The sequence below is a fragment of the Berghia stephanieae genome, chromosome 4 (assembly GCF_034508935.2).
Source record: "Berghia stephanieae isolate SIO BIC M18660-M18661 chromosome 4, UCSD_Bste_1.3, whole genome shotgun sequence".
NCBI classification, from domain to species: domain Eukaryota; kingdom Metazoa; phylum Mollusca; class Gastropoda; order Nudibranchia; family Aeolidiidae; genus Berghia; species Berghia stephanieae.
Genome location: NC_088363.1, coordinates 64,579,734 through 64,602,233, shown reverse-complemented (window position 1 = coordinate 64,602,233; position 22,500 = coordinate 64,579,734). Strand labels below are relative to the sequence as shown.

Below are 22,500 nucleotides of genomic sequence, written 5' to 3'. Positions count from 1 at the left end.
GACGAAGGGTTTGTACCCGAAACGTCCATTGTCTGTATCGTTCCTATACGGAGCCTCTCCATTTTCACTCTTTCGTTAGTATTTTAACTTATCAAATGCGCGGCGAAGTGGCCGAGTGAGTGGTACGGTGTATAGCCTTGGACTAAGGCTTAGACTCGATGCGATGGACAATGGTTCGCAAATCCCTCAATACGGAGTTATAGTTAGACACCGAAGCTCGCCTAACGAACGACTTGCCCAACACGTGACCATTTTTTTTCTCGCGTCCTCTCGTCTAATCTCGTCACTCCCGAATAGAAAGAGGAGGCGGAGCTCATATGATATAACGCAATGAAAGTTCTGTCCGATGACGGGTGGGGGGATATCACCTCTCCAAAACTTACCTTATTATATGAGATCTTGAGATTCTTATCCAATCATCGATTGCTCGTTTGACAGTTCGCTTGTGAACAGTTAGGAGACCATCTCTTGATTTATGGGCAGGCGGCTTTGCGTAAAGGCGGTGAGTGTTGTATACATCAAAGAGTACCGCTGACCGATGGGTAAATAGTGGTTGTGTAACCCAAAAGCCCTGCCGTCTCGACTGCAAGGTCTTGTATGTAATAGTTGCGTCACCATCTCAAGGCTCAGGAATTAATTAGTGAGCTGATTCAAACAATGTGGGTTTCAAATTTATCGTATACGTAATCATTTGGAAGCTACAGAGAAAGGTGTTTTTGTGTAATCCCTTTCACACACACACACACACACACGCGCGCGCGCGCACACACACACACACACACAAACATATACAAACAATACACAAACAATACATATCCCTGGTCATCTATTGCCTATATTATTAATGTTAATATATACATCCCATGCTGATTGTCACTACCCCCCCAAACCATTTCCACCATCCAAGTACCAGCGGCCTTTTCTCTTTGATTTCGTATCATGGTCTACCCGAAGCCCAACACCTCGATCGTTTGTGGGTCAACCCACCCCCCCCCCCCCCCCCCACCTTCCCCGTAATCAATTTATAATTTTCTCTCTGTATAGAGCGCCACATGCACAATTATATACTATTGAATGACACTGACCTTGCCCCTCCCCTAACACAAGCCAACAGCAACCCAAGCTATCCTCTATCACGTGACCTTAGATCCGATGCTGCATACCGCTTGAGAGTCTTCACTATCCAGATCTCGTTCATGGTCACGTGAGAAGGCTATATCCGTTCGGGTTCGGCGTTCGGGTTCGGCGTTCGACCCGATTTCGTTAAAAGCCTAATGACGTAACACAACCCGACCATTTAGGGACAACATTTGATATGCTCACTACAGAAGTTAAGTTTGCATCGATCCTGTGCACAAAACTCTCTTGACACAAACTCAAAAAGAACTTGACTTAGATGAATTACCGAGAAGTTAAAAGTTTACTGGGTATATAGATGGCCCATTTAGACGTTCAGTTAACTATACGGATACCCAGAATTTATAGACGAAGTAACAACCCATGAAAACTGAGCATGTAGACGAAGAATTCAACTAATGTCTGGCTTAACCCTCTCCTTACCATCTACATCAAAATCGTCACTTTTGTTACGATTCAATATTAATATACATTATTTCTTTGTCAGATTTATTTTGTAAATCACAATTATCTGTGTTTGATTAATGAGAAAATAAAGTTGTTTTGTAGCGAGCTTGTTTGAGTTTTAAAAATCTATTTTTCTGCAGGGTAAGCCTGCCATTTTGGGAAAAGACTGAAAATGGTCGGTAAGGAGAGAGTTAAAACTGTTAATTTCTGATTTGCATGCTCACTTTTTATGAGTTCTCAATTCGCCTACACAGTTTCTGGAATTCCGCCGGGTGGTGGATGAATTAACTGAACGTCTAAATGGGCCAAAAGATACAATCTAAAACCTGATGGCATACCTTAATGTTAACTACGACAGTGGCTGTACTTGACAAAGGTGGCTTGCCCTTGTCCGCGGCTACAACTATCACGTTGAGCTTTTTCTCTACTTCGTGGTCAAATGGTGTCATGGCTCTCAACCAGCCGGTATCAGGGTGAATGGAAAATACTGAATTTTCCCTGGGGTACAATGAAAAGACGAAATTTTTATTGATGCCGGCATCCGCATCGCTGGCCTCCAACTGTTGAAAAAAAAACGAAAGTAAACATGATAAGAGCAATGGAATATGATTAAGTGTATGTTGAAAAAGAGAAGCAAATGTGAGAAACTGGACGTTTCAAAAGATAAGCCTGTCACGAATACTTTCTAAGTCTGAATAGATATGCTTATAAGTTTCACTGAACGAGAAGACATTTGAGTAGATTGGAAATATGAGTTTGCTCCTTGATACGAATTTTACCACAAAGGAAGAAGAACAAAATCTATTTCCTTTAATAGAATATAAAATAAACGCCCACACCAATAAACACTTATACATATACAAACTTTTAATCCATTTTTCCCTTATGCTTATGTCCCGGACAAACCAATTAACGCAAACAAATTTACAACAACAAAAAAAAAAAAAAAAAAAAAAAAATTAAAAACAAACCAAAACGATTCTAAAATTCACTCCATGAGCTCGAATCACTTCATAAGGGGTTACAAGCCAACAGCAACACTTAGTAAGTAGGCCGAGAATGCCATCTGTAAGGCCCTGTTACACTTTTTATTTTATCGTACAACGCTACTACCGGCCAGGTCATAATTTTACACCTGAGTATTCTGCTTCTCTAACGATTCAACTTTGAGCGTCCAAAGCGGGACTCAAACCCGAGACTTAAAGATCACAATGTAATGGTATCACGTCTGACCGGTAATCAGAAGGTCTGAGGTTCGATACCCAGTCTAGATCGACTCATTTTTTTGTGATATATTTTTTTTCTTGTGTTTTTCTTTCTTGCTTTGTCTGGCACATTTCATACATACTTGTTCAGATATTTATCTTACACCGTGCCTGCTCCGTAGTTTCTAACTTGGATAATGTTAATGTTGCTGCTCGAAGCTCGAAGACATAAATAACAATGTGAAATTGAATGTAAGAATCAATTTAATTACGAAAACAGATAAAATGGACGTTTCGGGTTTACCCTTTATCAACAAACAGGATAAATGAAACACTACAGATGAATGAGATAATGTGGTAGTTGCGTTATCTGTTTTCGTAATTAAATTGAAGCTTACATTCAATTTCACATTGCTATAAATTTGATATTAAAGGTCACAAGCTAGATGGCAAACCACTGAAATACAACGCACAAACGAGCGCAAACAATACGTACTTTAAGGATATGCTTCCCGATACTGTTTCCCTCCGTCACATCGGCCTCGTAAGTCCTCCGGCTGAACACTGGCGGGTTGTCGTTGATGTCCTCTACGATGACGTTGAACGGGGCGGTGTCCTGCTTGGGTGGGGAGCCTTTGTCGCGGCACACCAGCGTTACATCGACGTGCTCCTCGTACTCCCTGTCCAACGTGCCGTTGAGGACAACGGTGAAATAATCTCCGTAACTGACGACCTTGAAGCTTGGATGCCTGGACCAACAATCCACGATGCCACTTGCACCAGAGTCATTGTCAGTAACCTGAGAGTAAAAAAGGAGATGAACAACTCTATTGGGCGTGAAATTAAATGTTATAGCTACCCCTAAAAATCCCCCAAACAAAACACAAACAAAAACAGAAAAAAGACCAACAAAAAAAAAAAAAAACAAAAAAAAAAACAACAAAACAACAACAAAACGAATAAAAGCAAAAAACTAACTAATCAAAAGCGGTGGGTAGTCAAACTTGATATTGGAATGAGCACGAAAATAAATATTATGCTTCTTAGTATTTTGTCGATAAAATAAAATATAGTTTTTTAAAAATTAACATATGAAAATAAATAAAATGTTGAATCGAGAATAACTGTTACTTGTTCCCCGACCAGCCTATTCCATCCTTTACAAACGGAAGCGTAAGATCTTGGATGTTTTTTTTCAGAAATGAATTTGGAAAATTATTTCCGCTGCATATCGGATGAATTGGGAGCCCCGGCAGCTCAGATGGTAGAGCACACGCTTCACACGCAGCACTGAGATCGATCCCCTGTGAAGTCGAAGTTTTTTTCTGCCCCCCCCCCCCTCCCACTCCCCGTCCACCCAGCAGTGTTTGGATAGCTGGGCCTGTTAAATTTGACGGAAAGTGCTTTGTGATAGAATCACGAAGTGTAACAGGCAATTGCTAGTGTCCGTTTCACGCAATAGAGACTGGGATAAACTCCGTCTCTATGAAACTAATGGCTTTGAATGACTGCTTTTATTTAATCGTGAGGAAACATTGGCACGGATATTGCGAGATTCTTAAATCCTTGCATTTCGGCATTCAGGACGTGTTTTCCCAATCGTTCAAATAGGCGATGATACAATGTAAAGATTGAGTCATTTGAAAGTGACCCACAAATATTTGCCACAATATATTTATTGTGGTGTATGTTTAATATTATTTAACTAGTGTAAGCCGTTTTATTACTGATTTCCTTTCCATTTCAAATCTAATTAACGGTGTAGTTGTTATAATTTTGTCCTTGAAGAAATTTGCTTTGGAGAATCTCGAACTTTGCAATTTGCTTCGTTGAAGAATTTACGATAATTTGTTAGTTATATAGAGTGAATATCTCAATAAACTGCATTCTTCTTCTTCTTCTTCTTCTTCTTCTTCTTCTTCTTCTTCTTCTTCTTCTTCTTCTTCTTCTTCTTCTTCTTCTTCTTCTTCTTCTTCTTCTTTCTCTTCATCTTCTCTTCTTCTTCTTCTTCTTCTTCTTCTTCTTCTTCTTCTTCTTCTTCTTCTTCTTCTTCTTCTTCTTCTTCTTCTTCTTCTTCTTCTTCTTTCTTTCTTCTTCTTCTTCTTCTTCTTCTTCTTCTTCTTCTTCTTCTTCTTCTTCTTCTTCTTCTTCTTTGTTATATAGAAACCTCAAGTTTAAGGACCGAACTACATTCGATTTGAAATTATTTTAGGCGGAAAAAAACAGATATAGAAATTTTCTTACGTGCAAATCAACTGTAGACACTATAGATACCAAAAAAGACACATCCTCGTAAATCTATGAATTTCTAATTTCCATACAAAATTCGGTAACTGTTAAATTCTCTCTCTCTCCCTCTCTCTCTTCTTGCCACGCCCTATTTCCAAAGTATCTAATTGAGTTGTTCAGTCACTCTCAAATAAATAACAATGTGAAATTGAATGTTAAAACAACGCCACTGCCAAATTATCTCATTCATCTGTTGTGTGTTTCATTCATCCTGTTTGTTGATAAAGGGGAAACCTGAAACGTCCTTTTCATCTGTTTTCGTAATTAAATTGAAGCTTACATTCAATTTCATATTGTTATTTATTTCTTCGAGCTTCAAGTAGCACCATTGACATTAGTCACTCTCATCGTGTCCTCCATTGTTTTCGTCAAGAATCATTACTTCATGTCACGATGTAGATAATAGTTAAAATAAAACATGATCATTTAAATAAAGGCTTAGCAACAGAGATCTAATTAAAGACATCTAAAGAAATGTCATTGTAACATTCTGCGAATTATTATGATTTTTTGTTTAGAATAAATATAAAACCCACAACTGACGTGAGCAGCTATTAAAATGATTTTCTACAAGACACGTTGGTTATTAAAACAGGAATGGATGTCCTTCAATGACAAACCACCCTTTCTCCATTTTGACCAGAATTTTTTTACTTCATATCCCAGTATATCAAGATGACTCCCATAGACAAAAAAATAGTCTGAAACCCGAGAATGTTATTTTGAAGTCTCAGGCTTGAGTCGTTTTGACAAGTGACCTTTTATAAACCATCAATTTCAAATTGATTAATTATAGGTTGTCTGGCGAAAAATAAAAAGACGTTTTGTTGATGCGTTGAAGAAGAGGCGAGATTTATTTTCCGGGTACATGAAAGAAACTACCGTTGTATAAAAGACAGCCTTGTAATTATACAAATATTGTATTAATATTTGACATTTCAGCACTGTTCAGGTTGTATATTTAACAAGACAGCTGTCGTACTCTGGAAAAACTCTTATAATTAGGCCAGAAAACTCGACCTTCGAAAATCGATCGATTTAATGGACCCTCATTTGGCAAAAACTCGGCAAATACTCCCAAACCAGGAACATGTCGAATGTTCAAGGTTTGAGAGTATTTGCCAAGGTCATTTAAATCGATCGATCTTTGAAGGATCCTGCAATTAATTGGTTAAAATTATGGAGTTAAGTATCAGAAGAGAAGATTTCAGATTTTTGGTACAAAATAACGAATTTTATGATTTAGGTGAGAAATAAAAGTTCTTTTTCATGGTATGGCAGAATTAATTACATTTATTTTTGTTGTTGTTCCTCAAAACTGTCATTAAAAATTGACAGGCGTGCAGGACTGGAAAGAACCGAAAATTAACTTTTGATTTAACCTTTTGAAATTGGTTTCTTGCTCTACGGAAATAACAAAACAATCAACTTAAAATCGAATTATATATTTTTGAATGAAGATAACAGTTTGTCTTTTCAGATAGACAGAGAGAATACAAGATCTAATGTAGCATTCAATAAACACACAGTCCACAATTGATAATGATTGAGAGCAGAAAAAATATGTGAGAAATAGGTGAGAACAAGCAATGAAAATGGAGAAGAGGGAAATCGTAATTTTGTTATGCTCAGAGAGAGAGAAAGAGAGAGAGAGAGAGAGAGAGAGAGAGAGAGAGAGAGAGAGAGAGAGAGAGAGAGAGAGATCATTGTTTAATTCAAATTGAGAACCTTTTAATTTAATTCTATTTTATCAAGTTTTGTTCTCTAAGGTAGCTATATCCGTAAAGTTATTCAATCTTAATTTTGGTCTCATAAAAACAGATGGGTTTATAGAAAGCATTATATTATAGAATAAACAAACAGAACACCGGCAGTTTAAACAACACCAACAACCCCAGTATGATGATATCAATATTGATCAATCTCGGTGCTCCTTTGATGTCCTTAGAAGAATTACATGTGAACACTTTATGATCAAAGCTCTATTATTGCTTGGAAGTATTAAACAAGTGACACAAGTTGTATTGATATTATCATTATTAGATACGTTTTTTTTTGTTCATTAAAAAAAAAAATTCAACTAAGAGCACTAAGAGCACCGCCGTTGTAAGGCACAATGCTAGACTCCTTCCGCACTAGGACAAAACTGTCCCGGGACAAATTTGTCCTGTCCCACTGGAGAAAACTTCTATTCAAAAGAGGTTCCGCACTAGGACAGGACTGTCCCAGGACACACCTGCGCGAATGCATTATTATTTTTTTTTACAAGATTCAAAAGTTTATTTGTGGGCAATTGCAACTCTAATAATTCACATTTTATGAATCAACATAAGATACGACATGGCGATAATGATTTTTTACACTGTACAATGGGGTTTGTTTACATAAGATTTATATAATCATGAAATATTCTTATAGCAAGAGTAATATTATTGCTACTGCTACTACTACTACTACTACTACTACTACTACTACTACTACTACTACTACTACTACTACTACTACTACTACTACTACTACCACTACTACTACTACTACTACTACTACTACTACTACTACTACTACTACTATACTACTACTACTATTACGACTACTACATCTACAACAACAACAACAACAACAACATACTAACTACTACTAACTACTACTACTACTACTACTACTACTACTACTACTCTACTACTACTACTACTACTACTACTACTACTACTACTACTACTAGTAGTAGTAGTAGTAGTAGTAGTAGTAGTAGTAGTAGTAGTAGTAGTAGTAGTAGTAGTAGTAGTAATGGGTGAAATAGAGGTTGCATATAAATGTGCTTTACTACGTGGAAAAAAAGACAAATTGAAAGAGAAAACAATATTGGATGCATCCTTTAACGACCCAAAGATTACTCAAGGGTCAATTCCGTAGACTCTATGGTGATCTCCGATCCTATCTTAAAATGACTTTCTTGAAATCACCTCATTTTACCCAGGTGCAAATGAGTACCAGTTCGCTGATAAAAGTAATCTTTGACGGACTAGCATCATTCAAGAGGATAATAGAAAGTCAGCATGCTTCGTACCCGAAAGGCATCAGTTGAGTAAGTCACCTCGCCTAGCTCAATTTGCGGCGCTGCACTGCGGTTGACGCCTGGGTTATACCTCGTCCTAGCTAAATTTTAGGCGCTGCATTGCAGCTGACGCCTGGGTTATTCCAGTCTTCACTTGGAATAGACCCTCGAGAAAAATGTCCCCTATGGGATGAAAAAGGGAATTTTATTTTTTTAAAGTTTAAACTGTTATCTGTCTGCTAAACGCCACAGAGACATGGATAAGTTCCGGATTTATAAGCTTAGGAGGCAAGATGGCCCATGGTTAGCGCGTTGTACTCTGGACTGAGAGGTTCTGTGTTCGATTCAATTTGTACTTTCTAGAGCAAGAAAATTTACTCCAATCACTCACTCCATTCAGGTGTAAAAGGGTACCTGTCAAGCTGGGATAGAAATCTGCGGTAGACTACAGACTAGCGTCCTGTTCAAAGGTTTTCAAACAAATACGTTAATTGTCCGCTTCACGCTATTGAAACCGGAATAACTCCTGCACCATTGGCTATAAGGCTCTAAAGGACTTTATTTGTTTTACAATGAGTCCAAGTGGCTCAGAAGGACTTACTTAAAAATATTTTCATTGAGAATTCCCGAAATAAATAACGATAAAGATAATTGATCCCACAAGTTACCGAATAGATGTGCGACCGGTTTTAGACACTGTACTGCTGTGTCACAAAGTGTGACACTTCTTAAATTATATTTATAAACATACGTTTTTAAATTGCCGAAAATGTTTATGTTGCTATGCCTTCTGTACGTGGTTTCATCACATAGAATTATTTTTTGAATTGTTCTTGCTTTTTTTATATTCAGAATTGAAATAAATAAATAAATTATAACTGTGAAATTGAATGTAAGCTTCAGTTTGATATACGAAAATAGATCAAATGGAGGTTTTGGATTTCCCCTTCATCAACAACACATGATGAATTAAAAACTACAGACGAATGAGATAGTGTGGTAGTGGCGTTGTTAAGATGCATAAACAAAAACATTGATGGGCAGGAAATTGTATGCTACTTTGTGAGGAAGCGCGAATTGAAACAGAGCAATAGAAATTTATAAAAGGGCATACTTAATTATGTCAAAAGAGGGGAGGCGGGAAGGAACTGTGTAATGCAGTATAGAAAGTGAACTAAAATAAAGTGTGGACTGTTGTTGGAAAATAAATACAATGGAATTGGAAATAAATACAAAATATAAGTGATGTAGGTATTAATATATTAGTGGCATTAGCCGCAGCAGAAGTAACAGTAGAAATAGTAGTAGTAGTAATAGTAGTAGTAGTAGTAGTAGTAGTAGTAGTAGTAGTAGTAGTAGTAGTAGTAGTAGTAGTAGTAGTAGTAGTAGTAGTAGTAGTAGTCGTCGTCGTAGTAGTAGTAGTAGTAGTAGTAGTAGTAGTAGTAGTAGTAGTAGTAGTAGTAGTAGTAGTAGTAGTAGTAGTAGTAGTAGTAGTAGTAGTAATAGTAATAGTAGTAGTAGGGATGCAGAAAATAAAGACAGGCATTTCAATTTTGACACGGCGCCGCCAAGTCTGGGACTTTTTTGTCCTAGTGCGGAAGTCTGCTATATTTTTCTACTATCACAAACGATATGAACACGGGACTGGGACAGTCCTGTCCCGTTGATTTTGTAGCATTTCACAACGGCTTGGGACACAACGGGACTGTTTTGTCCCGTCCCAATAGGTGCGGAAGATTTCTCTAAATTCTATATGTTACAGATTCGGGACAGGACTGTCCCAGGACAGTCCTGTCCTAGTGCGGAAGAGGGTTTAAAGAGCAAAAAGTAGTCTAATCATAAACCTGTTTAGAGTTTTTGTTATTACCGTAATTTGAATTATAGTTTTTAAAATACGCAGCAAAATAAAGTTTAAAGAAAATAATGAAATGTGTGTTTATGTGTGTGTGTGTGTGTGTGTGTGTGTAGGTGTGTGTATGTATGTAGTTGTATTTGTGTGTAAGTGTGTGTGTGTAAGTGTGTTTGTGTGTGGAGGTATGTGTGTGTGTATGTAGGTGTGTGTGTGTGGGTGTGGGTGTATGTGTGTGTATTTGTTGTAGGCGTCTGTGTGTAAATGTGTGTTGTGAATGTGTTTATGGGTGTGTGTAGGTGGTGTATGTGAGCACAGAAGATTACATCTCCACCACGGCTATTCGTTTGACCTTTCCCTTCTCATTATTAAATGATGATGGATACTATTATTTATGACTTCATAATACTTTTATGACCCAATTGTTGACGTTATTGATGAAATGACAACCTTTTTTAGTATTTGATTGGGTGGGGGTGGGGGTGGGGGGGGGGGTGTCTTGTCTTTCATTATATTCTCGTCTGCGTTGGCGTATTCTTGATAAAATTGAGTCCAGTCCTTTGACACAGTGCATGCAGTGGTTCTTCACAAGTTGTAGTTTTTGGAACTGACACCAGTATTTGCGCGTGTAAATATATAAATATATATATATATATATATATATATATATATATATATATATATATATATATATATATATATATATCTAAAGCGCTTTGAGCACGTTTGTTGGATATTGCGATATATAAAAAAGCTCAATTTATATATATATATATATATATATATATATATATATATATATATATATATATATATATATATATATATATTGAATGAGAGTAAGCTTATGCAAGAAATGTACGCAAGAGTTTTGATAAAAACATGACAATAAAACACGGCAAATATTAGAAAGAACAATGGGGGTTGCTGCAGGAGGATGCATTTATTCTCGGTTGTGTCCACAAAACACTGTCGTTGCAACTCAGGGAATACGTAAACAACTCAGCGGATATCAGCAACAGATTGATCTACTTTGGTTGTTATGCATAAAATGTGGTCCTTTGTCAAAGTACTTTTATGTCATAAGAGGCGGGGTTTGATAGTGATATTCGAGACAATTCTTGTTGTTTTTAATATACAAGTTGTATATGATTCTTACTTGAAAGAAGCAGGTTTTGAATATTAATGTGGGATGTCAAAATCAGTTGGAGGAGTGGCCAGAAAGAATTGTGGGATAGTTTACGATAGGGTTCAAAACAGAGTGTTTCTAATCTACATGTCTTTCTATTCGATTCTATTCTACTTCACTATGAGAGGCACATATTAAACCTTTTGTGCTCACCCTCATTTATTTGAATTTACGGACTTAGAAATATTCCACGTATATTGAAAATCGTTACTTAGGCAAAATTGACTTATCATTTGGATTGATTTTACGGATTTGGAATTGAAGAACCTGAATGAATTATGACCATGTTATTTGATTTGGATTTGGGACTTATCACAACAAATAAAGCAATAAGAAATGAAACTTAGAATCTGGACTTTAATTTGAATGTCTTGATGTTGTACATTCAATTATCATCATTGGCCCTTGAACTCTTCCGTCATTATTAATATCTACAAAAGAATAATATTACCATCTATCAAAAAGTCACTAAACGATCATAAGCCATTACATATGTGTGCAACTACGCCACAATATATTAGAGGATGGGATAAATATTGAGAGAGAGAGAGAGAGGGAGAGAGAGAGAGAGATAGAGAGAGAGAGAGAAATAGAGAGAGAATGATAATTAGAGAGAGGGAGAGAGATAGGCAGACAGACAGAGAGACAGAGAAAGATAAGAGAGATACAGATAGAGAGACAGAGAGAGACAGAGGGAGAGACAAAGTGACAGGGAAAGGCAAAGAGAGAGAGAGAGAGAGAGAGAGAGAGAGAGAGAGAGAGAGAGAGAGAGAGAGAGAGAGAGAGAGATAGACACAGAGAGAGACAGACACAGAGATAGATAGATAGATAGAGAAAGAGCGACAGAGAGAGAGAGAGAGAGAGAGAGAGAGAGAGAGAGAGAGAGAGAGAGAGAGAGAGAAATGAAAATTAAGTAGTGTGAGTACCTGGTCGTTAACAGAGCTGTCTCTGTCGGAATAAAATTGTAATATTATCGCATAACAGACATCATTACTCGCCCTACACTGTTTAGTGCTTCTGGTCGATATATATATATATATATATATATATATATATATATATATATATATATATATTATATATATATATATATATATATATATATATATATATATATATATATATATATACTTGATGGTTTTTAAATGTATGACAAACACACACTTTATTTTCGAATAGCCTGGAACGTACGTTTATATTTCTAGATATTTATTGATAGACCGTCGATTATCTTTCAATTGAACAAACAGTTGGATACTTAAACGCGGTCTTCTTCGTGCATGTTTCTCAAATAGAGAATACAAATCATTCCTGTAGCTTAAACAGCAGCGGAGAATAATAATTTCACAACGTACTGGCTGTGTAATACACCTTTAATAACAGCTTCTTCATCGACCAGCCTCTACTTTCACAATGCGGCCTGAGGTAATGACATAATTAAACCCCTTATGGTATATTTTTCATAGATAATGTACACTTTGTATTTTGTTAAATAATATAGAGATTGTATTAACCGGGAAGACGCGGCTGATGGAATGAATGCTTGAAGAGCGGCAGGATGATGGTATTTTGAGAGACTGTTGAATCGGAGTAAAAGATTTTATTATTCTAACTTTTCCTGAATTTCGTTTTGTAAACGTTTTGTTTATGAGTAAGAGAAGAGTTATGGTGAAAGCGATGTGGTTTGTGGTCTGGTATCAATTAAAAATTCAGAAAATTAATTTCTTTCATCGAGTAGAAGAAAATGAAATAAAATAATGATGATGTGTGGACTTTTTACAATGAAATGTTTTTTGTATTAAAAAATGATTTAGCAAATTTTAAAGCAATAACATCATATTATATTGGGTGAAATTTGAAAAATGCGAGAAATTAAATTCGTCAAAAGTCGATAACAAAGTCCTATTTGCTGGAATAATGATTTCGCTTGACAAAACATTGTTGTTTCGTAGATTCCGCATCATGTAAACTTTGAACATAAGATAAAATTGATGCTATGCGTTTAGGTAAAATACTGACAGCATCCACCAGCTAAAATTAGACATATCACCCCACAAAACCGTGTGTAACTTTTAACATTTATAGTCTGAGTGATATAACTAATTTAATGAGAACTAATCACTAACATGCTGTCTAAAAATAAAAACTAAGAGCTGAGTGACGTTAACTTCGTTCCGTCGATCAACTTTAAAGGTTAAAAATATGTTTTTGTGTGATGACACGATAGGTCATGTGTGTTGCATTACGTATACCATGGATGGTAATAACGTGTAATTTGATAGGTCAGGTGTGTTGAATTAATTACGTATACCATCTATGGTAATAACGTGTCGTTTGCTTATTTTAGCACTAACTGCCAATGTTTACATTCGGACGACTGTCCGAGGTGAGAGAAGGGGGGGGGGGGGGGTTCCCTTCCACTAAATGCCTTTCGTTACACCAAGAGACAACATTTAACTTACATCTAACTTCCCAACAAACAAATTCTTTTTCGCATTTTCAGGGATGGTAACCGTGTCGGCACGAACTGTCAGACTGCTGCTGAGTTTGAGATCCAAGTGAGGTGCATTGTTGCCCACGTTCACCACTGTCAGGGTCACTGTGGCTTCAGCAAGATTTTGGATGACACCCTGGTCTCTTGCCTCCACGATGGCTTGGAAAGTCTTCCCTGCGTCGTACTGTGGAGGATAGAGGCAGGAATTATGGACAACCAAATAGGAAGTAGTATTAGTATTAGTAGTAGTAGTATAGTGGTAGTAGTAGTAGTAGTAGTAGTAGTAGTAGTAGTAGTAGTAGTAGATAGTAGTAGTAGTAGTAGTAGTAGTAGTAGTAGTAGTGTATAGTAGAGTAGTAGTATAGTAGTAGTAGTAGTGTAGTAGTAGTATAGTATATTAGTAGTAGTAGTAGTAGTAGTAGTAGTAGTAGTAGTAGTAGTATAGTCAGAAGTAGAGAGTAGTAGTATGTAGTAGTAGTAGTAGTAGTAAGTAGTAGAGTAGTAGTAGTAGTAGTAGTAGTAGTAGTAGTAGTATAGTAGTAGTAGTAGTAGTAGTAGTAGTAGTAGTAGTAGTAGTATTAGTAGTAGTAGTAGTAGTAGTAGTAGTAGTGTAGTAGTAGTAGTATAAGTAGTGGTAGTGTGTTAAAGTAGGTTAGTAGTAGTAGTAGTAGTAGTAGTAGTAGTAGTAGTAGTAGTAGTAGTAGTAGTAGTAGTAATAGTAGTAGTAGTAGTAGTAGTAGTAGTAGTAGTAGTAGTAGTAGTAGTAGTAGTAGTAGTAGTAGTAGTAGTAGTTGTTGGAGTAGTAGTAGTAGTAGTAGTAGTAGTAGTAGTAGTAGTAGTAGTAGTAGGTAGGTAGGTAGGTAGTAGTAGTAGTAGTAGTAGTAGTAGTAGTAGTAGTAGTTGTTGTTGTTGTTGTAGTAATAGTCTTAGTGATACTCCCGATGTCCCAGGTTTGATAGTTTTTGCCAAGATGAGGGTCATTTAAATATATCGATATTGGAAGGATGAGTATTCTAACCAAATGTTAAAATACGTGTTTTTCCAGAGTACGGTAGTTCACTGGTTAACCAGAGGGATTAGTTATCATATTAAAAAAAAAAGAAATTGTGCATCTAAACGCTGAGTAGGAAAATAAAAAGGAATCAATAGACACGAATTTTAAATGTGCAATTCGATCAAATCAATTCAGAATATAATTTCGGCGATATTGAGTTAGAATTAGATTATCGTTATGAATTAAAAACAAGACGAGGGAGTAACTTCAATAATTGAATTTTCTTTAAGGACTAGAGAGTTGAATGTTTTGGCTAAAAGGAATTCATCAAACGTAATTATTATTCTCACTGAATTTATTTTCTATACTCCAAAAATCTCTGGGTTATATAAATAATCTGCAAAAGATAAAATAATGTAGTTGATGCTATTCTTTTAGGTAAAATACTCACAACATCCGCCAACGGTAGTAAACCTACCAACACACAGAACTGTGTGTAACCTTTAACGTCTATAGTCTGGTTATATAATTTACTGAGATCTAATCACTAACAGTCTGTCTAACAATAACAACAAAGCTGAGTGACGTCAACTCTGTTTTTTTTTTTCTATAGTCAATAAGATGTTGTTATTGAGTTCAATATTTATCTTTGCTTGGATATCATCTCTTTCAACATTTTGAGACAGGAATTTATTTTTCCCCAGTCTATTCACGATCCCGTCTATCTACTCATCTTCAACCTCAAAATCGATGGATCAACAATATAAACAAAATCTTTCAAAATGACCTGTCACATATTTTTAAAGATTACAGACAAGATAGAGCCAGTAGACGGATGAGATTTAATTCAACTTTAATGACAAAACGCCGTTTTATATTTTGACAAGACAATATTTACTTCATATACTTTATACATTCAATGATTAGAATGACCCCCTCCCCTGACCCAACTTGTAAACAAATCTTCTTAAGAATTTAGTGGTTTTTTTTTGTTTTTTTTTTTTTTTTTTTTGGCAGACTGGGGGTAAATTTTATTGGTCGAGATATGTAATAAAAAAATATAAGGTTTTATTTTCAATATGAGGCAGGGTTTTCCTGAAAGATACCTTGACATCCTAAAAGATGATACATACTAGGATTCTAGAATTAAAATGTAATCTCTTTTTAATTTAAAAAAAATACAGACAAATGATGTCAAGAACTAGTAATAATTTTTTAAAAAATGGTTGTTAAAGATCGGATGTCTTGTGGTAAAAAGATATAGAGATGAACAAATACTGCTGTCTAACCTTGTTGTGTAGACTGGATTTTTAAAACAATGACATCACGAGGACAGTTTTAAGGAGGGCCATTTAAATCGATCGATATTTGAAGGACGAGTTTTAGAGCCAAATCTTTAAAATACAGGTTGTCCAAGAAGTTTGGACCAAATAAGAAAATAGTTTACGGAGAAAGACAGCACAGCTAAGCACGTGACATGATGTTCGCGAAAATAAAGAGAAATAATTCATGTTTTGTTTAGAGTTAACCAGAATTCGAAAGATGAAAAGTTTTTAACTATTAAATAACCCCCAGCATCTTTAATGGATTTCAACGTGTCCACCATTATGTGTGATCAGGACTTTGATGCCTCGCTCAAGTTCTCTCCAAGTGTATTTATTTGAGCATTTCTTTGCCGATCAACTCAACTGCCATCAGTAAAAAACGTGGCTACAGAAAATAAAAACCCCAACAAAATACCCAAAAGCTTTTATGATTTCTTTATGAACTGAAACGAATTTCATAATGATATCTTCATTAGTTTCAGAATAAATACGATATGTTATTGGTTCAAGACTCCTGGGATAGCCTGTACGTGTCTTTCTAGAGTACGGCAATTAACGCGTTCATTAGAATTGATTTTGTTTTAAAATTACATTAAAAATCGGGTTTCTCTGCGCTATGTGGTCTAGTAGTATGACACTCGTTTTCGGATCGGAAGGTCCTGGGTTCGAGCCTCGCTCGGCGCATAGTTGAGTCTTTGGAGGCTCTTTACTCACATTGTCTCATCGTACTCATGTGAAAATGAGTACCTGGGGTTATCAGCGTTTTATCTGTCGGATAAAATGTAATATCGCCTAACAGGCGTCATGCCTCGTTCTACATGTTACGTGTTGCTGTTGGTCAGGGAACCCTTGTACAGCGCTTTAAGCATCTTTAGTGGATATTGCGCGATATATCAAAACAAAAAAAAAATCTCAAGTTTCTCTAATTCAGCTTAATGAGATTCCTATTCCTTCAAATGACTATGACTGGATGGAATAACACCTATTACTTATTCTGGCACCGACAAGGTTGTTTATTTTCTATTGATTCTACATATTAAAATCACGTCATCTTGTCGTTAATCATTGAAAATATTAAACATTTCATTGCCTGTCCATATTAAACTTTCATTCTATAGCTTACTTTTCCCCAAATGGGAAACCGACAAAAAAAACCCCCAAAAAATAAACCGAAAAAGTAAAACAACATGAAAATGAACAAAAGATTCCACTCAATATCAATTTTCCCAAACCTAATTCATATTTTCTCTTGATATCATCACCGTCACCATCAGCATCATCTCATCATCATTATCATCATCATCATCATTATCATCATCATCATCGTCGTCGTCGTCATCATCATCATCATCATCATTGTCATCCAAATCAGCATCATCACCATCTTCCTATACAGGATCACCATCTTCATCATAATCATCAAAGGCTGCAAAAAAAAATACCCTGAAAAAAAAAACAACAAACACACACACACACATGCACACACACACACACACACACACACACACACACACACACAGTCGACCCTTTCAACAAGAGTAACGAAAACAGCAACATGATTCCTTCTACTACCATCTCCACAAAACAACGGCATCATTGTCCAACCCCCCTGACACCAATCACAAAACACGACCTAGCTTTTTAATCTATTGGCATTGTTCCCTGTCACTCCACTTACCTGCAATGGATTTTTGATGGTGATTTCTCCCGTGAACGAATCGATCCCAAACAACTTTGGCCCGCGGTGGTCCCTTGTGGGAAACACCAGATTGTACCTGTGAATAATAAGATTACAACATGAAAACACAACTTTATAACAATACTTTCATTCATGTGTGTGTGTGTGTGTGTGTGTGTGTGTGTGTGTGTATGAGAGAGAGAGAGAGAGAGAGAGAGAGAGAGAGAGAGAGAGAGAGAGAGAGAGAGAGAGGTTGGTATTAATTTACATCTCTGAAGCCGTACAAGACACACGAAGACATGAAAACTTTTCTTTCTTTTGTTTTTTTTTTGGTGATAAGAAGAAGAAATAAGCGTTAACCTTAACTGCCGTACTTCAGATTAACTCGTATTTAAAGACTTTTGGCCAGAAAACTCGTCCTTCAAATATCGACCGATTTAAATGACCCTCATCTTGGCAAAAACTCTCAAACCTGGGACTTCGCGAAGTAGTTAACTCGTTAACTAGTTAAGACACCTAAGGATAAAGTTTATTGAGCTTGGGACTGCTGGAGTTTGCGATGCATTACAATCTTTTGTAAGCAGAACTACTTGTTCACTCAGCGATCAATGGGTAGCTGAGTCCTACTCATCATGTATAAAAGAGTTTCAAAGTTTTTTCAAAGTTTCAAAGTTTATTCAATCTTAGGCTTTCGCCAATAAATGACACAATTTGATGACAACAGAATGGATAGTACTTCATTCATCATATTCAAGGGCATCTGTGCAGCTATGTTATCTAGTGGTGTGACACTCACTTTCGGATCAGGGTTCGAGCCTCGCTCGGCGCATAGTTGAGTCCTTGGAAAAGGCTCTTTATTCTCATTCTCTAACCGTACTCAGGTGTATAATGAGTATCTGACCGTTAACAGCGTTGTCTGTCCGCAAAAATTGTAATATCGCCTAAAAGGCGTCTGTCCCGTCCTAAATGTTAAGTGGTACTGTTGGCCAGGGACCCATTTTAAAGCGCTTTGAGCACGTTTAGTGAATATTGCGCTATATAAAAGCTCAATTATTTTAAAAAATGAAAACTCTTTGACGTCTAAAAATTCTGTGACAATGAAATGAGTTACTTCGACAGAGACACAACGCTGGTATGACCGCCAGATACCCATTTTACACCAGAGTACATTTGCTATAATGTGAATAAGGAGTTTTCCAAACTGCCCCAACTTTGCGCCGACTAACGTGGGACTCGAACAAGAGACTTATAGGTCAGACGCCGAGCGCCATACCACAAGACCACAATGCGCTAACAGCAGCTCTCAAAGAAAAAGAAACATTATTGACAACTAAATATCTAAACATTGACTATCAATGTGTACTGCTGTCTTATTCTATGTTAAATTTCGTTCCATCAAATAAACTCTGCCCAAACAGTTGTATTTTTGAATCTCCAACTCTCATGACATCATCTGCTGTTTTTTCTATTTTTGAATCATTTTCGTCAATCAAGACTGATTTGAAAACTTAAAATATAAGAGATTTAATCTATTTCGAGCAAGCTCTGATTCTTCCTTCCTAATGACGCATGGTAACTTAGTAACACTGGCTCTAAAATATCGGAACAATGGCGGACGCCCGTATGAAATGTTTCTCCGGCGAGAATAAAAGCGTATCGAGAGGAAAAAAAAACCCATAAATTTGATCATGTTTTGACTTTTACACATTCTGATCACAAGGCAATTGAAAAGTTCTGGCCAGCATGAAGAATAAAAAGTAATGATTTTCTTTGTTTAGAACCAAGATGGCCGCCGTTGCCGGGCGGCGTGACATCAGACTACTGAATCCAATTGAGGAAAGCACAGGATCCCAGAACTACGCCTTCCAATAATGGGGACGACCTATAGTATTTTTTCCATGTGCTCATATGATTGTTGTATGATTGATGTAATACATGTTTTGGCAATGATGTGAGGTGATGAATAAAGTAAATCTATCAGAACGATTCCAAAATAGGCCTTGAAATAAATGTTCAACAAACGAACTAACCAATGTTAGCAAAATAATAGAAAGAGATAGGAGAGATAGCGAGGCAGAGAGAGAGAGAGAGAGAGAGAGAGAGAGAGAGAGAGAGAGAGAGAGAGAGAGAGAGAGAGAGAGAGAGAGAGAGAGAGAGAGACGCAACACACACACACACGCGCGCGCGCATGTACACAGAAATAAATAGATTGCGAGAGCCATGCGACACAAACAAACAAAGAGAGAGAGCAGAGAGAGAGAGAGAGAGAGAGAGAGAGAGAGAGAGAGAGAGAGAGATTAGTAGAGAATATTGGAGACAAAGAGATAGGTAAATAGAGAGATTGGTTGGTTTGTTGATATATATATATATATATATATATATATATATATATATATATATATATATATATATATATATATAGAGAGAGAGAGAGAGAGAGAGAGAGAGAGAGCGAGCAACATAAGGTCATGTAATATTATTAATAATCGAAATCACTTCTAGGAGCTCACCTTATATCTTTATTTCTCCCAATATCAGCATCAGTGGCAGTTACTTTCCCTACAACGTTGCCCGGCCCCTCCGTCTCCTCCACGCCAAAAGAGTAATCCTGCTGTGTGAACATGGGATCGCTGTCGTTATCATCAGTGACGTTAATGTGGATAGTCAAGGTGCCTGGAAAGTGTCAAGAACATTGAGACGTTACTCAAGGTCAGGAAATTCATAATGAATAAAAATGGATATAACAGCTTCTTAAAGGAATATCAAATAATATTTATTTTAAGATACTCGACTTCAATTAGGAAGAATACATTGTATGTATATTCCGTAAGCCAAGAACATGGAACAGTTTAACATATCAAACTAAAGATGCTAAAACGTTAATGAATTAAAAAATACCCTTGATTGAGAACTTTGGGCTAAAATGTACATACTTTACTGAGCATTAATAATATTTCAATAATAAGAGCGGATGGTCTTTTTAAAATATTTTCTTCTCTGTTTTTATCTGTTTCTCCCTTTTGAAATTTTTTTTTTATCTGAAAGAATATGCAATGTTTAATGTACAATATATTGTTACTTATGTTTTAAGGGCATTTAAGGAACACTTGGTCCATTTTAAAGCCTATATTTGATATGATACAATATGATATGATGTGATTATGATATGATAACAACATTTTAGACATGGAGCATTTCAGTCTCAAAACCTTTAGTTAATAACAAACAAGTTAAAGCTGCATTCATTGATGCCCGAAGAAGGGTTTTGCACGGAAACATCTCGTGTTTAATATCTTATTCCTTTAAGAAGCTGTTATATTAATTTTTGTTTTCATTTTTTTTTGGTCACTACACAGCTTGTTTCAGCCAAATATTCACCTAGGGTCATGAATATAACTATGTATCAATTCTTTATCAGAATTATCAGATCGATTCATAGAAAATGCCAAACAATTCTAAGAAAATTTCCAAATTGTGTGAATCAGTTCATATTTATATCACCGTTACAAGAGAGGCACCGTTGCCTTATAACGTTGTTGACTTATTGATAAATATCTATAATATGAACCAACCCGTTTATGTGATTTCATATCGTGAGTAATCGTGTGATGTTAAATGAATTTTCAATTAAAACCAATGACATTTGAGAAGAAGAGGAAGAAGAAGAAGAAGAAGAAGAAGAAGAAGAAGAAGAAGAAGAAGAAGAAGAAGAAGAAGAAGAAGAAGAAGAAGACGAAAAAGAAGAGTAGGAGGTGGTGGAGAGGAGGAGGAGGAGGAAAGAGGGGGGGGGGCGGGAAGGTGGAGAGAATGACAATTTTAGGAAAACAAGTTAACTATGTGCCAACGCAGTGACGAAATGCCTTCCCCTGGGATCAACAACAACTCACCAGTCATGGGTTGGACACCTCCATCCGTTGCCAGAAGTAAAACAGTATAGTGGTCTCTAATCTCCCTGTCCAATCGGTCGGTCACTACAAGGTTCACAGAAAAACGGTTGTTTAATCGTTTTTCTACATTTAAGGAAAATCTGCCAAGGAGAAAAAAAACATAAATGAATGTTAATGAGATCTGGATGGAAAGATATTTTTAACTCACTCAACCTTAACACCGAGTATATCCGTAGTTTACCCGGGTTACTTTTAACCCATGCCTATTTGTTACAGTTATATGAGATAAATTATTGGCGTAGTATCAAAGCTAATGTTTTAAATTTTTTTTCATGTTAAAGATAGTTGAACAAAACTATTTATGTACATGCTTATTTTTAATGCATTTTCCAATTTTGAAGTGTAGCAACAATCTCTAGGATTGAGCGAGTTAAAGTAATGCACAAGAAAATAAACGTTAAGAAGAAAATAATTAACAACGTAGGGAATACAAAGGATGACTGAAAGGGAGAGAAAAACAAGATATATATATATATATATATATATATATATATATATATATATATAGAGAGAGAGAGAGAGAGAGAGAGAGAGAGAGAGAGAGAGAGAGAGAGAGAATAAAGGGGGGGGGGTGGCGTTTCTAAACTTGAGCTTTTATATAGAGCAATATCCACTAACGGGCTTTACAAAGGGTCCCTGACCATCAGCAACACTTACTTAATATGTAGAACGCAACATGACGCCTGTTAGGTGATATTACCATTTACAGAGACAACGCTGTTAATGGCCAGCTACTCATTTTACACCTGAGTACGATGAAAGAATATGAGTAAAGAGCCTTTTCCAAGGACTCAACTATGCGCCGAGAGAGGCTCGAACCAATGACCTTCCGATCCGAAATCGAGTTTCATACCACTAGACTACATAGCCGCACAGATTTGAAATTTTGAA

General features: G+C 36.3%; 1 protein-coding gene across 13 annotated transcripts in view; it reads right to left on the bottom strand.

The window, feature by feature from the left end:
• LOC144971022 (protocadherin gamma-A11-like) overlaps window positions 1–22,500 on the bottom strand; it is a 249,409-nt gene that overhangs the window by 94,639 nt on the left and 132,270 nt on the right. For all 13 annotated transcript variants that reach the window (XM_078911317.1, XM_078911315.1, XM_078911314.1 and 10 more), the window contains 6 exons: window positions 21,550–21,689; window positions 20,173–20,335; window positions 17,663–17,759; window positions 13,634–13,849; window positions 3,286–3,588; window positions 1,923–2,144 (listed from right to left, as the gene is read on the bottom strand). In XM_078911317.1, coding sequence (XP_078767443.1) covers window positions 1,923–2,144; window positions 3,286–3,588; window positions 13,634–13,849; window positions 17,663–17,759; window positions 20,173–20,335; window positions 21,550–21,689 — 1,141 coding nt within the window. The remainder of the gene's footprint in view (window positions 1–1,922; window positions 2,145–3,285; window positions 3,589–13,633; window positions 13,850–17,662; window positions 17,760–20,172; window positions 20,336–21,549; window positions 21,690–22,500) is intronic.